At 45.0% G+C, this 16,520-nt stretch overlaps 1 protein-coding gene across 3 annotated transcripts in view; it reads right to left on the bottom strand.

The window, feature by feature from the left end:
- Positions 1–6,955: 6,955 nt before the first annotated feature.
- Positions 6,956–16,520, bottom strand: part of ZC3H6 (zinc finger CCCH-type containing 6) — a 44,876-nt gene continuing 35,311 nt past the window's right edge. For all 3 annotated transcript variants that reach the window (XM_025045065.1, XM_025045064.1, XM_025045066.1), the window contains 5 exons: positions 13,742–13,851; positions 13,091–13,344; positions 12,074–12,558; positions 10,980–11,213; positions 6,956–9,117 (listed from right to left, as the gene is read on the bottom strand). In XM_025045065.1, the coding sequence (XP_024900833.1) occupies positions 7,643–9,117; positions 10,980–11,213; positions 12,074–12,558; positions 13,091–13,344; positions 13,742–13,851 (2,558 nt within the window). In that variant the 3' untranslated portion in view covers positions 6,956–7,642. The remainder of the gene's footprint in view (positions 9,118–10,979; positions 11,214–12,073; positions 12,559–13,090; positions 13,345–13,741; positions 13,852–16,520) is intronic.

Genomic DNA, 16,520 nt, shown 5'->3' with positions numbered 1-16,520 from the left:
AAACCTACTAGGACTATTTTGATATGATGGCAAAGCTTGATAGTTAAAACTGTTACCAATATGGTGAGGCATAAAAATAACATTGCCAAGACCAGGGAATATAAATTGTTTTTAAACTAAAAATAAAACCTGGTTACTGTTCTCTAGGAAATAACACGTCAGGCACACGATCGTGTCAAGATCAGCTACCCCAAATTTTCTACTTAAGATACAAGAACTGCAGTTATTTGTATTATTTCAAATATGGGTATGGTGGTCAGGGTACTCAGGTTTTGGTGAAATCAGGCATAGAAATGACTGTCGTGAAGGAGGATGTCATGCAGGGCCACTCGGGGAAGCCAGGGTCTGCCAAGTGTAGGAGGGAGGGGAAGCGGGCTGTCCAGGCTTGGGGTGGGCTTGTTTGTGGCACTTGGAGGCTGTCCCCACCCATGTGGTACCCGACACTGGTGCTGGGGTATGCGTTTGGTCAGTCAGTTTGCCTAAGGGAGGGGCACTTGCAGGCCAATCATTCGCTGTCCCCAGGAGCTGGCCCCTCTGGGAGGGGCAGTCTTTGCAACATCAGCAAGGTTCCAAGATGTTAGTGCATCAAAATAGAGAAGACAAAGGCATGGCTCACGTGGGTGTGCCTGTCAAGCTCCAGGTCCTCTGAAGGGCCTCAAAGTCCTGAGACTTTACCTCACTTTGTCGCTTGCTTCATGGAGTTTTCATTTTCAACAGTAAAAAACAGCTTATCTCACTGAATTCAGTTACATTCGGTTTAAAACAGATACCGTTGAGGTGAGTGATTCTATCTGGAAGTGCCAGCCCCATCTTTGACTAGAACCTTTGCTTTAAGTCCTCAGTGCAGTTCTGTACCAAATGTCTTGTTCTTTTTCATCATGTATGGTGTTGGCATTTGTTCTGCACTTCTCTGTAGTTATTTCCATCAAAAACATGTTTCTTGTTAATGTATAGATACTACACTAATGGTACTTTCCTAGCATCCAAATGCACACTTTGTTTTCAAGTGTTAAATCACATCCTTAGAACATTGGTTCTCTGACAGTCCCCACAAAGGCCCATGCATTTGAGTATCTGAGATGCTCCTCTCACTTGTATAACGGTGGCTGCTTTCCTCCCATAAACCCCAGTGTACAGGCCTCCCTGGCCAGAAGCAAGTCCTCCGAGGAGCTCCTGGTGAGAAACACATGGCAGCTCCTTGGCACCGTCTGCAAGACCCTGAGGTTAAGTGCCGGTCCTGAGGGGGCTCGTGTGCAGAGCCCTGACATGGGTCACGGGCTGAGAACATGGCCACCCGCAGATATTCATGAGCAAACTCTCCCTTCTCTTAGCTATTAAATTCAACATCACTCCTTCCCCGAGCCTGCCACCTGGTTTCCTGTGTGTTTCAGTTGGGCTGATTTCTATCGACCTCCTTCAGCTTTGCCACCTGCTGTTGAGTGCAGCACAACCTGACAGTGAGGCCGAGGGTACCTGTGTCCTGGCTCCACTCAGGCTCAGGCCACTGGTCAAAATGAGTAAGGCCAGTCCAAAAGGAAACAGAATTGGGTGAGGAGAGTCTTTCTTAAGTCAACCACATTCTCAGGACATTGCAGTGTGACAGCCTAAGACCTTTGGCTCTGTCATGCTTCTCCTTCAGCCCAAAGGGCTTGCCATCCTGTGATCTGTTAAGTCAGGCCTAGAGCACCAGTTGTCCTGCCCAGCCTCACTCAGGGGACTCCCCATGGGCTGCACATGGGCAAGTGTGCATTTATGTCACCAGTGCATAACTTGCTCTGTCTCCTGCAGAGTTTGAGCGGACCAGCCTCAGATCTGGAGGGACTGGTGGCTGCTGCCTTATGCATGCAGTGGAGGAGGAAGACGCCACAGCGCCGAGTGCAGGGGGTCCCAACCCTGGGCCGCAGTGAGCCGGGCCTGCAGGAAGCAAGCACCAAACCTCTGCATGGCTCCAACAGTGTCGTGAAAGTTGAGATGTTGTCCAAGCTGAACTGTTTATGTGAATGCTGGCCTTGAGACTCTAGCGGCTGTGGGAGCCAGGCTGTGTGGACACAGGGGACACAGTGGGTTGGGTGGGTACTCGTTGTCATTACGTTCTACCTAACCTACCTCTTGGCTACGTCTGCTCAGTCTTGCCCATCACCCTTTTCCTTTCCATGGGCTGAAGACCTCTGAGCTGTGTGTCTGGAAAGAGGATGGCAGGGAGCAGATGGCCATGGGTAGTTCCTGGAGCATCTGCCGAGCTGCCTTGTCTGTGAGCCTGGGCCCTATGTAAGAGCTGCACAGCTTCCAGGACATCTGGTAGAGTTGGAGCTAGCGTGCACATGAAGGAGTTGCTGAGGCCTCTGAGGGAGCACTGCCTAGCCTGCTGGAGTGACCACTGGGCATCATAGACTCCAGAGGCTGGATGGAGGCAGGCTGGTCTCAGCAAGTGTCTGTGGGGCCACCGAGCTCAGCTGGCACAACTTGCATGTGAGAAACTATGGTATTACACCACCACAGTGTTGGTGTGGGGTTAGGGCCCTGTGGCTCTGTGCTGGCCCTGGGGTTACTGTTGGATGAGACCTGTCACTCCAATCATTCCCTCTCATGCTGCATCAACTGCTTCTCCTCAGTACAGGTAGGGACTGAAGCTGTTACCACTCCCTCTTCTGGGAAAACAATGTGGACACAGCCGATCAAGCCACTTGCCTCCTGTTCTCTCCCTTCCTCTGAATTCCTGGGGACCAGAGGAAAAGGCCTCCTCCTTTCACTTTGTCCTCAGCCCCGTCCCCTTCGGCTTGGCCCATCTTAATGTGACTCTGGTCACTGGTTTATTGAAGGGGGACAAAAGAGGGTTAGAGGATCATTTCAAACCAGGTCGTGGTATTGCCATGAAATCCCAGTTTTGAGTGTCGAAACTGGATATTGCCATCATTCCCTTTGTGTTCCTTGTAACAACTGTACAGTCTTCCTCCTGTTGACTGTCCCCACTGGGTAGATGTCACAAGCCAGTAAACTCAGAAAGACCACAGAGAAAGCCCATTAATAGAGTTAAGAATAACACACTGTTCCTGTTTCTGAGGCTGCCTTGGGGTACAGATGGCCATGGACAGGCCTCGCTCTCCTTTGGGAAAGTGCTCTAAGGGCAGTTAAAGGCGTGGAGGGCCCCATGAGACCTGCTGTGTTGCGTGCCTGAGATCGGTGGGGATGCGCTTGTCTCGGTTACAGCTCACACGTCCTCCACTGGAATGTGCTTCGCTTTATAGGAACTCTGGCTTTCCACCCTCTTGGCTGCCACAGCCCTGCCTTCACAGTGCTTGGCTGACAGGAGAGGGGAGGAAGTAGGTGCTGTGTCTACAGGAAGAGGTCTAAGTTATGGGCTGTGTGCTTTCTAATGCAGTTGCAGAACAGCTCCGTCACGCCGCTCTCCCAGCTGACAGCACCTGGATGCTTTCGAGGAGCCATCAAGAGGCAGGTAGTGAGGCATCCACTGTGTGCCCAGAACTAGGCTCCTTGCTATGGGGAAACAGAAAAGTAATGAGACTCTCACATGGATCCTGCCTCCAAAAGCATAAAACAATAGCTTACAATGTGCTTTTCATTTCTCATTTAAAAATTAGAGATTGTAAATATTACATTGGTATTAACCTAATGTCCTTTCTTAGGTCTTCATCTTTCCAAGAAAGGCAGGCTAATTTGGGCTTTGTTCCACTGGGCAGATACCGCTGATAAATGATACGCTCAAAGCAAGACCCTGGCAATGTGGTGGCTCTTGAAACGGGCCCTACGCATTGAAGGAAACTCCTCGAGCGAAAGGCATCCCATAAACGCTAACTCGTAGCACATACGTGAGGGAAGAGCCTTGAACACTGAGGGCCCATTTGGCCCAATTAGCAAAGCTTAGATTTCCTCATCTTGGCCTTATGTAAATAAACCATAGTCACCAATGATGCCTAGGTCCCACAGGCCTACCTGCGAGCAGTGATACCGAGCACTGCCCTCATGAGTCTTCATTCTAGAAATTCACAAGAAGCCCCCTTACTGAAGGGTGTGGGGCCCCATCAATGGATAGCTTGGCCAAAGACCACTCCTTTGAGGTGTGGCCCCCGCCCAGGAGGGGAACATCTCCACCGTTAAGCCTCAGTGTAGTGAAGATGGAAAGATTCAGACAAACCCTCACATCTGGGTCCCTGAGCTTTCAAATATCAACTGCCATTACCCCAAGGAGAACGATGCCTTCATCAAGTGGCCACTCAGAAAGACCTCGGTGTCACATGTTCATGGAGACATGTTCATGGAGACACGTACTAGACGTGGGAGTAAATACCCTGTTGTTTCTAAGAGCTGGGGGCTCTCACATGAAACGAGCTGCCACTCGGCCCTCACCACATGCTATGATCCAGCAAATACCATACCGACTGGACTGTTGGCGCCCGCCATCAGTATCCAATCCTTGTAAAAAGGACAGACAGGTCAGGTCTGGAACAGATAGTCCGAGTCTGCATGGCGCTGAAGTGGGAAAGTCCCATGTCCTCCTGGCACACATGGTGTTAAAGGGGACTGCGACTTGAGTCTCTGAAGCAGCTTCTTAGGTGATTCTATTGTATCTTCAATGGGTACCATCCAACACTGCATAGAATTGGTGAGACATGCAAACCATATCGTGTTACTTGAAAATTTGTAAAACTTAATACGCCCTAATGGAAGTGTAATGATCACGTTTATGAAACTTATAAAACAATTTCATATTTACAAATGCTTTAAAATAATAATTCACCCACTCCTACACCTGATCTGTGAGCAGTTGAAATCACACCTATTTCCCAGGTAAGGAACCGGATGTGCAGATAAAACGCCTATGAGTCGATTTGGAACAAGGATGTGCGCTCGTGGTTTTGAACCTCCAGCCCTCACAAGTTCGCCTCATTGCCTCCCTCCCTCCTAGTTAATTCAGCAAAGTGGCTTACGTGAATACTCGCACAGGGTTTCTGTAGTAATCAACCACCCTTCCACTCTTAAAATGAGCAGGACCGCCAATGAAAGCTGCCATGGAGGGTCCCGTCAAGCTAAAAGACAAACAGAAATCTGAGCAAACCCATTTCATAACTAGGCCGCTGTGGCTGCGACCTGACCCGGGGTTTGGCACTCACAGCTGGCACTCACACGGACCGGGCCACGCAGGAGCAGACCCGCCTGCTTAGTCTGAATCACTCCTGCACTTGGTTCCTTTTCAGGGTTCAGAAGGTGGTCCCCCCCCACACCCCGACCCCAGTAAGTCTTCAGAGAAAGAAGAGTTTGGAGCAAAAACTAAACAGGAATGGGAAAGCGTTTACTCAATTCAAATTGTGATCACCTGGGTCCCTCGTCAACACCCTGATGCATCCCATTTGTGGGCAGGTATACAGCTTATCACCCACCAGGAGGCACAGCTGTCACACCTCGACCGAGAGTCTGATGCAGACCCTTCAGACACAAGTTGCTCCTGCTGTCTGTGGCTGTTCGGCTTCTAACACAAGGGACACACCATACTTCTCAGTGTGCTAGTGTAAATAAATCGAATTACACGTGTTCTGAAAACACCAACTCACCTTAAAGAGGAGCTTACTCATTGGAGAAAATAGCTACTTATTAAATTTTAGTGAGAAAACAGTAAAAGAAAAAAAAAGAATATTAAAATAATCCAGGATGTAACAGAATATTCCCTAAGCTAAAGAAAAGCCTCACATATAGAAATCACTATTTTAAACATAAATAAAATATTTTCATATAAAACATATTGTTAAATTTGAAACTAAGTCCAAACTTCCTTATAAAATAGCCTCTAGGACACTAGCTGATGTGACAGGGAATCAAGAGTACTGAGTAAGTGAACGTTATAATTCACATTAATGGCTTTTAAACCTTAACTTTTTAATTACTCTTAACATCTCTCTTAGTAAAAAAAGATTATGTTAAGAATTTGGGTTCCATTCTGATCTTGAACAGAGACAGGTAGATAGATACATAGCTATCTTCTTTTCTGTCAGTTTTTATCCACTTTATTGACTTTTTGATTAACAATGAAGTTTGGACAGCAAATCAGAAAACACTGTCTATGGTGGCTTTAAACTGCATTTTTTAAACCCAGAATGTTATCCAGAGCCATTTTAGGCAACAATATAGCCCAGGTGTAAGCAGCAGGAACTCACAGTCCCTTGGACGTCCCAGCCTCTTATGTGGCAGAGCCACTGCTCATGGAGTGCAACCCCACGGACCCAAAGAGTCAGGGGAAATGCTGAGGGGAGAGGAGGTGAATAGGAGGGAGGGTAGGCGCTAACATGGAACCACACACGCTCCAAGCGTCAGGTTCTCATAGAAGCCACCGCCTGGTGTTTTTACTACCACTTCTCAAGGGCAGCTGTTGTCATCCAAGGACTTTCTCCTGCACTTTCATTATGACGAAATGCTCCTTTTCAAGTTACTTACCGGAATTGGTATCAGCAAACACTGTCATAAACCTCTGTTTCAAGACATGAGTTTCAGTGCAGTCCTGAGTTTCCGGTTTAAGTAATATGTAAAACAAATAGGGCTGCCATCATTTTATATGGCAAGAAATACACAAGAATGAATATACATTATTTTTCAGGAAAACACAATTGCTAATCAATTCAGGAGCTTTCCAGACTACAGGTACGCGAGCCCTTCCTGTGGTGTAGGGCGCCAGTCCCCTGAGGTCTGAAAGAGTCTTCGACGGCAGCGGCGCAGCTCTCTGTGTTTTCTTCCTATTTAAGAAAAAATATAGAACCTGGACATTTAAAACATCATCAATGCAATGATCTGTACAGACTCTCACTGGATCTTTTAGAATTTTGTTAAAAATTGCGAAGGTCATGATGAATACAATCATTGCAGCTACATCATTTGAAAAAGTCATATAAATTATGCTGCTAAAGACAAAAAAACACTGAAACATAAGCATCACAATGTGACACAGCAGTAACTCATAACTATTTAATATGAAAAATTAAATTTAGAAAGTTATGTCAGAGAACTTGGGAATTTTTCACTTTAGCAAAACAATCTATATATCTCCAACTTCTATGATACAATAAAATACTTTTAAAAGATAGGACATTCAAATGCTTCATTTACACCAATATTGCCCACACTAAGAAAAGTGATGCCCTTAAACGTGAACTGCTCTGCATTCTACTTCATCTCATATTCTAGCCCGCAGTCAGCACTACATGTTAGACAATTACGTGCTGACAAATGTAGAGGATCCTGGTCGAAACACTGGTTCCCAAAAGTAACATACATCATATTGCTTGAAACAACCATATAAAAGTGGACATCATCTATGCCAACAGTGACCGTGAGGACAACGGGCACGTGTTTTGGCGGGGCGCAGAGTTCATGATGCTTAATTAAATAAACGCACTCTGACTGAAGCTAGCATGATACGCGGGTGTCTAGGTCAATTACTGCAGTCTCTTAAAGTTATAAAAATATCGTATAAAATACCACAGGCTTTAGAGGGTATAACTTCATGTGGTTCTGATGCTAGCAGCTGAAAAGTGTTTATAATTTAAAAATAAATAAACTATAGAGGTAAACCAGTTACAAAACAGCAGAGGACTACAACAGCCACGAGACTGGACAGAACTGCGTCACTACACAATAGCTAGCAAAACGGTGAGGCAGTTGGATCGAAAGTTTTAAAAACCTCTTTCAGAGACTTGTCATCTGTCTCTCTACTGGGGTCATCGTCGGGGCTGGGGCTTGGCTGTCCTGGCTGCCTTGCCAGTCGTGGGTCGCTGTACTGGGGTCTAATTAAGCCTGTCAACGCCTGGATGGGGAGACTGTGCACGGCGGGGACCTGGCCTGCACAGGAGCTCCTGGGAACATCATTTGCCTGTGGGTCCACCGGCCCATCGACAGTGACTTCCCCATCTGGAGTGCTTTTCTGGAGCAGGATCGCTTCTCCCGGAGAAGGCTCATTTTTGTCACTATTTTCTAAATCACCCCCTTCTCTCTGGTTCTCTGCATTTCCTGCTGCTGGCTCTGGTGGAGGTGATGCACCCTGCTCCCTAGGTTCATACAAACTTATGCCCCTGAGAACTGGACTTGGAGTCCTCAGTGGAAGGCCAGCAGAAGGTGCGAGGTTAGAGGCGTATGGAGGCCCAGCCCCGGGCCCACTGCAGCTGGTTCCTGCCCCAGAAGGCTGTGAGGCACCAGGACCCAGCCTGGCTAAGTGAAGGGTGCTCTGGGATGCATGGGACTCCTTCAGGCCTGCTTGCTGAGACACCGCATTGTGTAGTCTGTGAAGTCTGGGGTCGCACTTTTTGTGCAGTCTGGGGTCTCCTAACTTACTTGTGGGACTGTGCATGTCCCCAAACGGTTCCAGGTAGCTGTCTCTGTTTGTTGTGTTCATTGTGGCTTTGGCTGCTGATTTTGACTCCGCAGATGCTGGGCCGGGATGCAGATCGCCTTTTGCACTCCACAACCTGCTGAGCCTCTGGTCGGCTATCAAAGGGGGCAGCGGTAAGCTGATGGAAGACACAGGGTCAGGCTTCGGTAGAGGGGCTGGGAGCAAGTCTTCGGGGGCCCACACCACGTGCCTGGAGAAGGCAGGCCTGCTGAGGACAATGTCCATTTTGATGTGACTGAACTGCCTCAGCTGCGACCTTGGGTCCTGGAGCACGGCCCCAGGGGCAGGGTCCAGCGGGATCAGGGAAGCCTTCTCTCTCAGCTCCCTCTCTGCGTCCTCCTCTTCCTCTTCACCTCTCCCATGTGTGACTGTGGTGCCAGCCTCTACGTGACCTGAACCACACTTTGCTAGCCCAGCTGAGCAGCCTATGTGCCCACCCCCACTTCCCCGCTGTTTCCTGGGGTCCCACGCAAGCCTAAGGCCCCGGGCAGGAGCCTCACAAGGCTTTCTACTGTCGGGCCTGGGTACAGTCCTCAGGCGGGGGTCCACAGCCGGGCCTCCCTGGCTCTTCTCTTTAGCAAGCCTTGGGTCAGCACGCAGGCCCAGCTCTGAGGGGGCTTGCTGCCGGGTCCTCAGAGTTTCTGTCTGTTTCTGTAGCGTCTTCAGGATGGACCTGACGCCACTTCCTTCTTCCTCCTCGCTACTGGAGTACCAGTTAACGGTGTCATCTAAATGCAGACAGAGACTTGTTACAAAGAATGAAGCATTTGCATCTGGCCTTAAGTAAGACTAAAAACACATACTGTTTCTGAAATAAATGCAGTCTAACTCCAAGAAAGTGTATCATAGAGATGCCAGTTTCAGCCCCAGAATAAGGTAAGAAGTGGTGCGGGACTGATAGAGCCAGTCTTTACACTCCACACAGGATGAGCTGTGACATCAGGACAGAGCAGTGTCCTCAAAGCAGAGACAGTCAGGGCCTTTTGCTCCAACTGGCCATGACAGGTCAGGGAGGGAGACACTCTGGGAAAGAAATACTAAAGCGTTTTGGGTCTTTTTAATTCAAACAACCCTTATGCTCTGGATTTATCAAGACAGTGAGGGAAAGATAAAAAAAAAAAATCTGGAAAGCAAACAAAACCACCACCACGATGGTTTAGGAAGCAATGGAAAGGAGCAAATGAGGGGCAGGCAGAGCCTCTCTGGCATGTTTTCTACAATTCCAGATGTGTGGCCTTTGTGAACACACTAGCTTAAACTGGAAATAGCAAAAAAAGCTAACATCCTAAAGACAGCACACTATGTCACAATGGCAAAGTGTTACTGGTGTCTCAGTGTCTCTCTGGGAAGATGGCTTCTTTCTCCTCTCTGGCCTCCAGAAGCCCAGAGCTGGGCTTGTAACTCACTTTGAATATTTCTGTAGAGTAACTTCACTCTACAGAAATATTTGCTACCTGACCCAAATAGGTAAGATGTTATTTTCTTCTTACTTTCATATCAATATCTTTTGTAAGTGAATAAATCCTTTTTGGAATGAGAATGAATGTGGAACAGAAGGGAAGCAGATGGCAGAGACAGGCCAGCAGAAAGCAGGTATTAGGTAGGAAATGATGATTAGCAGCTTTTTATCAATGGACAGGTAAGATTTGTAAAGGCACTAAAGTTTATAAAAAGAAACACAAACAAAAAAAACCTAGCCAGTAAAGACTTTTCTGTATGGAGAAAATAACCCTCATAAAGCATCCGTAATTGTTTAATATTACAGTATAAAATTTTATACCTAGAAAAGTTTTAATTTTCTTGTTTACAAAAATGTAAAAGCTCTGTAAGACTTTATAGCAAGATTACCAATGAATGGCTGTTTTGTAAAATTAAGTTTTAGCATTTAAAGGAGTAAAGATAAATTGCACAGGGAATAACTCGTCAGGAACCCCTCACTTCCCTGTGGTGGTAAATAAACATAGAGTAATACTACCTTCTATGAAAATATAACAAATAATGTTCACAGAATAGCTTGTAGTTACCTACTATTACCTAGTTTTGTATAGCTATTCATACAATTTAAGTGGACAAGCATATCAATTTTGTAATTCATAACAATGGGTGCTTCAGGCTTTTCTCTTTGACTGAATTACCTAATTGCCATCCATTTATCAAAACACTCAGGTCAATTTAGTGTCGCCACATAATCTTCCATATCAAAAACTGTGTTCTTTCATAATATGGCAGAACCTGACATCACAACCTATGCCCATAAAACTTTCTCTAATAATTGAGTCATCTCAAACTGGGCCTAAAAGTCAAAGTCAAAGTCAAAGTTCCTAAACCAGAAAGCGTCCTAGTGGCCAGTCTGCTGCCCCGGCCTCACAGCACTTGGGCTCCAGGCCTACCCATGACCTCTGCAGCTGACTGCCAAGGTGCCGATGGTCCTGGATGCCACGACTCCAAGAAGACAGGCACTACGAGGCCAACTACAAACAGCAGACAGTTCAGAAGAACTCTGTTCTCAGACTTTGCCCTGGTCAAGACCATTTCAGGGGCTGAGAGACCCAAACGGGTGAGAAGCCATCATAAGGTTAACCTGACACACCTTCCTCCTTGCTTGGTGTCCTCCGAGGCTGGGCGAAGCTTAGTTCCTCATCGTCTTGGTATTTCTGAGTAAGTCTGACAAAAAGAGCTCTCTGCACCGCTGCGGGGAGACCTGGCGCAGGCAGAGGGCGAGGGCCTGTCATGTTGCTGCTGTCATCATATCCACTCCCACCGGGAGGTGAGCCTTGGACAATGGGGGGCTGATGCCGGGCAAAGTCACTATGCCACATCCCATCTATATACACAACACAGGAAGAGACAGGTGCTGATTTAGCACAAAACCCCACTACAGAGAACTATGTTGAGTTATAAGGAATTGAAGCTCTAATAACGGTGACATTTGATTTTCAAGTTACTGTGTAAGCATGCATATTTTAACCCATTTTCCATTTGCCTTGAGAATACTCGCCTGTGGCGCTTGAGGCTGCAGTGTTTAACCCAAGATAACTCGTAGATCACAGTCCTAGCCTCATCCCCATAGTCTACCACGAAATAACTTGTTTTTCTTATTCCTTTTGCATCGCTCTAGTATAGCGATGGACTCTGGAAACAAGTGACATCATTCTATTTATAGCTTTCTGTTTTTAGTAGTGGTATTTCCATTTATGAAAATAGTAATTCCCAATGGCTGAAAATGTCAGATCCTAGAAAACGTGGCATTCCTACCGTGAGGCTAACATTGTGCTCCAACAGCTGTTAGCCAGAGTCATTTGATGAATTTTATTTATGTGTACACTTCTGTTACTTTAGGATTAGAGACAAGTTCTGCTTAGGAATAACTTCAAGAACAGTTTTTATATTTTATTTCACATTGAAAACCATTCAGATTTGCTTCAGCCTCAAAGAGCGTCTATGTAAAATTAAATCAATGCAGGCAGCAAGTGGCACTTTTTTTTTCTAAACGAGAAATGGGTTAAGAAGTTACCTAGCGCACTGTTACAAATGTTTGGCTAAATTTAAAACATATTTTAAGGTCTTGATTTCATCACATTTTACCTCGCTTTATTTAAAACATACACTCTTACCACATTTTCAATGACAAGTAGGACTCAATACTTTAAATCAGAACCGGGCTGCTTCCAGAGGTAAACTCACCGCCGGAGTTGCCAGGTGTGTGCAGACTCTGCGCTGTGCCCTGCGGGTGGCAGCCTTCATAGAACTCAGCGGGGCTCTGCAGGGGCTCGAAGCCTGCACTGGGCGGCCCCTCATTGGGCCCTTGCAGGTGAGACAGTGCGCGGTGGTTCTCCCCCGGTGTGCTTGCCATGCGCTCTGTAAGGCCGGGGCCCTGGTAAGGACCACACAGACCTGGCGCTGTCAAAGGTGCCTCCGGCTGAATGAGGACTCCGGGTTGGCTGTGAGGTCCCCCAAGTCCAGGTGGGCCAGGCGGCAAAGGTGGGCTCCATCCGGCACACGGATGATGTCCAGGGGAGCCTGGGTGCGCCACAGGGCTCTTGTGTCCCTGTGACACAGTAGGCCCAGGGCCTGGACTGGACCCGGAACTACAGATATGCTGAGGGTGGGGACTGCCTTCCTGAAATTGTGGAGCTGGTGGTGAGGCACTGCTATAAAAGGCTGGTGGCCTGCAGATGGAAAGGATACCATTTCTTAGTGCCAAGGAGAGAGGCAAACAAGAGCGCCTCATTTCTAGATACACTGGTTTCTTGTGTTTTTCTCAGTCAGAGCAGACTCCTGTTTCTACGCAGCAGTCTCTGGGTGCCCTATAAGGAAACACCAGCACCCACGCCTGCCTCCCTTTAGCTGTTTTCTTGACTGTATTCTCAGCTGTTCTAAAACTTACTCATTACTGACACCTTGAAAAACACAGAAAAGGGCAAAGATGGATAAGAATCCCCTCCAACCCTACCACCCAGAGACAGGTGTTTTGCGGGCTCTCCTAGAGCTGCCACCTAGGGTGGTGTTAGGGGTCCCGAGATGAAGCAATGGCCATGGTGGGGCAGAGGCAGGGACCAGGAAGTGAGGAGGTGATGGCGGTGCCAGATCGCTGCTGTCTCCATGAAACTTAAAGACCAGAGTAATGTGGGCACGAGTTCATTCCCTAAGGACAATCTCAAGGGGACAAAGTGCCGCCATTTGTGAAAAACCTTAACTTACTTCTTCCCAATCTTATGCGCTAAATCCACAGTGGGCTTTACAACTATTTCAAAGAGAGATGGAATTTTCTTGAAATCCTCTGAGAGCTCAGTCTGGAAGTCGTCGTCGGGGTCGACGCAGGGGCCATGCTCGGCTGGGGTGGGCAGGAGCCCCACGCCTGGGGGCGGCTTGGGCAGAGGAGCTATGCCGTGCCTGCGGAGCTCCGCCAGCTCCCGTTCATCCTCGCTTGCACGCCCCTCCTCCGCCTTCAACACCTGAATGCAACGGGCAAAGGTGACTATGTTAGAGCACACTTTCCTCTCCACATCCAAAGCTGTGAAGACTTTGGCCAACTGGCTTCCTTCACAGGAAAACGTAAGTTGAAAGGGGTTGTAGACAGCTAACTCGGTTTTGATCAAGAGCATGAGGTTCAAAGAAGAATAAGATATTTCTCAAAGCAAATTAGCTTTCTAACATCGCAAGTATTAATAAAAGATTCTCAATTCCCAGCCTGATATTTCTGCGTTTCTAATACACTGTATTAATGAAACATTAAATGACCAGTCCTTGACTGCTCAGTAGTTTGATAAAATAAGATTTAGAAACTATGATCCAAGGCAACTGACTCTGTAGAGAGCTAACAAGTAATGGAGGTGCAGAGGGATCACTCACTTTGTCCAAAAGTTTCCTCGTTTCTTTAGTAAGGTCATCATGTGAAAATTTACACTTGTCTCCTTGGTAACATTTTGCTCCACTGTGATAGAACTTGCATGGAAATTCATGTAAATAAAATTATTAAGGAACAGACCAAACAAAATCAAACTCTAATATTTTAAACCAAAAAACATAACTCTGTTGAATCCATAAAATTGTATTGCCTGTACTGAATTTCCTATCATCACATCAGATAATTTATTTCAAGATCAAATATCTTAGTTATATAGCAAAATATTCAGAATAATTTTAAATCTCTTACTCTATTAAAACTAGAAAACCTTTTAAAGAAAAAACATTTATAGTGGTTATAGCAAATACTATATAGTATTTTAACTATGAAAACCCTATTACTTTCCATAATGAAATAAAATACTACACAGAACAAATAAGTGTAGCAAGTGCTTACACCTATGAAGAAAATGATAGGCTTGGTACATCATGATAACCCCACTGTAGGAGCTACTGACTAATCTTACTTAAGGTTTTGGAGACAAACTTCTAAAGAAAATATTAAACCTAGAAGCACAGTGACAAATACACCATTTTCAGGTGGTGTATGTTCAGGGATTTCCTGGGTGGTTTTAGGCGCTTTATTACTGCAATCATCACACTTATAAGGGCAAAAGAGGAAAATCATACAATCTTCTTAGCAACTGCAAAAGGCAACTGAGAAAACTCAAAATCCTCTTGTGATTTAAAAAACTCTTAGGAAAATAAGAATATATTTAACTTGATTAAAAAAAAAACTACAGCCACAAGCCCAAGCAAAAGTGTGTTATTTTCAAAGCGTGTATTACATCTGCCACGATCAGTATTATTTAACATTATTCTGGACGTGTAGCCAATATAATTAAAATTAAATAGGAAGTATAAATTATTATTATTTACTGATGGTATGACTCTGAGGAAAAAAAAAACAGACTGAAAGCTTTTGAAAAATTCAATAAGGTGTCTGACTTTTAAAGAAATATATCACATCTGAAAAAAATGTTATTTCTTTTTCCTGAATCTCTCTGAAGTCCCTTTACTGACCTATAGGAGGTCTCCTACCTTCTAACATTTTGATGAAGAAAGGAGGATTCTCTGCCCTACTAAATATCAAATGTACTCTTACAAAGAGTAATGATCAAATGCACCTAGTCTAACAGGTCTAGAGGCAGAATTGTGTGCCCAGGAAATTCAGGCTCTTCTGTTCACGATGACATTTTAATCAGTGAAGATGAGACAATAAGTTAACCATTTGGGAAAAAAACAAGCTTCTTACTGCACCTCATATATTAAAATAGACTATATAAATTAAAGATGTAAATGTTAAATAAAAATATATAATTTTACAGTCCTGGCTGGATCATATTTTTATAAAGAATTGTGTGTAGAAATAGGTAGACATGTACACATCTCCTCACATATTCGCCCCCTAGCATTGGACATTACCCGAAAGACTTTAAGCCATGTTGTTAGCATGGCTATTCCTGAAAATGAGATTACTCAGGGTTTTTAAAAAAGTCAGTATGAAAATTATCAAATACACACCAAAGCAGAGAGAATAACATGGTGAACTCCCTCCCTCATGTGGGCTACCTGAGCTCAACAATGTTCATCGCCTGACAATTCTGTGACACTCTCCTCACAACTCCCCTTGAAAGACACGTGGGGGTTGCAAAGCACATCCCAAATACATTTAACCTGTAAATATCTCCATATTCATTACAAACAAATAAGGAATAATTTTAACAAAAACCTTATCATTAATCTGAAAAATTAATACATACATTTTACCTACTACTCTGTCAGTACACAAATTTCTCAGGCCATTTCCAAAAAATGTCTTTTTATAATTACCTTGTTCAGATCAGGGGCCAAACACAACCCACAAATGGCATCTAGCTAACATCTCTCTCAAGTCCCTTTACTGACCTATAGGAAGTCTCCTACCCTTCTACTTTCTATCATTTATCTGTTAATTTTAATATTTTCATAGGTGTTGAACACTCCCTACTACTGCACCACGCTAGAAGTATTTAATGTCCGGTTGTTTTTTTAGTGCTGAGGCTGATCAGTTGGTGCAGGTGTCATCAGTCCGATTCATCAATTATAAAGTTTCTCACTGACTTTTCACCTAAGGATTTTAGTTAGCAGCTGTCCTTAACGCTGCCCAGACCCATTAATTCATCAGAATGTGCAAATGGCAGGATTGTGCGCTTCTGCTAGACGCTGCCACACTCCCTCCACCAGGGTGCAGCCTCTTGCATTCCCGCCAACAAGGTCTGAGTGTAATTTACTTTTTCACAGCACTGCTAACAAATTTTGCTGTCATATTTAAATTTTTTTGGATTTCTGCAAATCTGATAGCTGCAAATGGTATCTCTGGGCATCGATTAAATTGCATTTCTCTTATTAGGAGGAGGATTGAGCATCTTTTAACATGTTTTAGGGCCATCTGCATTTCTCTTTTTGTGAATCATCTCTATCTTTTGTCCCAGTTTTCTTCTCGATTTTTAGAAACTCATACATTAAGCTGTTACCTTCCTGTAAGTGATATAAGTTGCAAACAACTTTTCCCATTTTATTATTTACTTTTTACTTTGCTTGTGACATATTTTTGTTATGCAAATTTTAAGATTTTTTTAGGCAAATTTTCAATCTTTTCTTTTATGTTTCTGGATTTTAAGTCATACTTGGAAAAGTTATAGAAAAGCCCACCTATGTACTCCTCTGATATTTGTATGGTTTT

This window comes from Pteropus alecto, unplaced genomic scaffold, assembly GCF_000325575.1.
Source record: "Pteropus alecto unplaced genomic scaffold, ASM32557v1 scaffold223, whole genome shotgun sequence".
Taxonomy (NCBI): domain Eukaryota; kingdom Metazoa; phylum Chordata; class Mammalia; order Chiroptera; family Pteropodidae; genus Pteropus; species Pteropus alecto.
The sequence above is the reverse complement of the archived record's forward strand: the minus strand, read 5'-3'. Positions and strand labels throughout refer to the sequence as shown.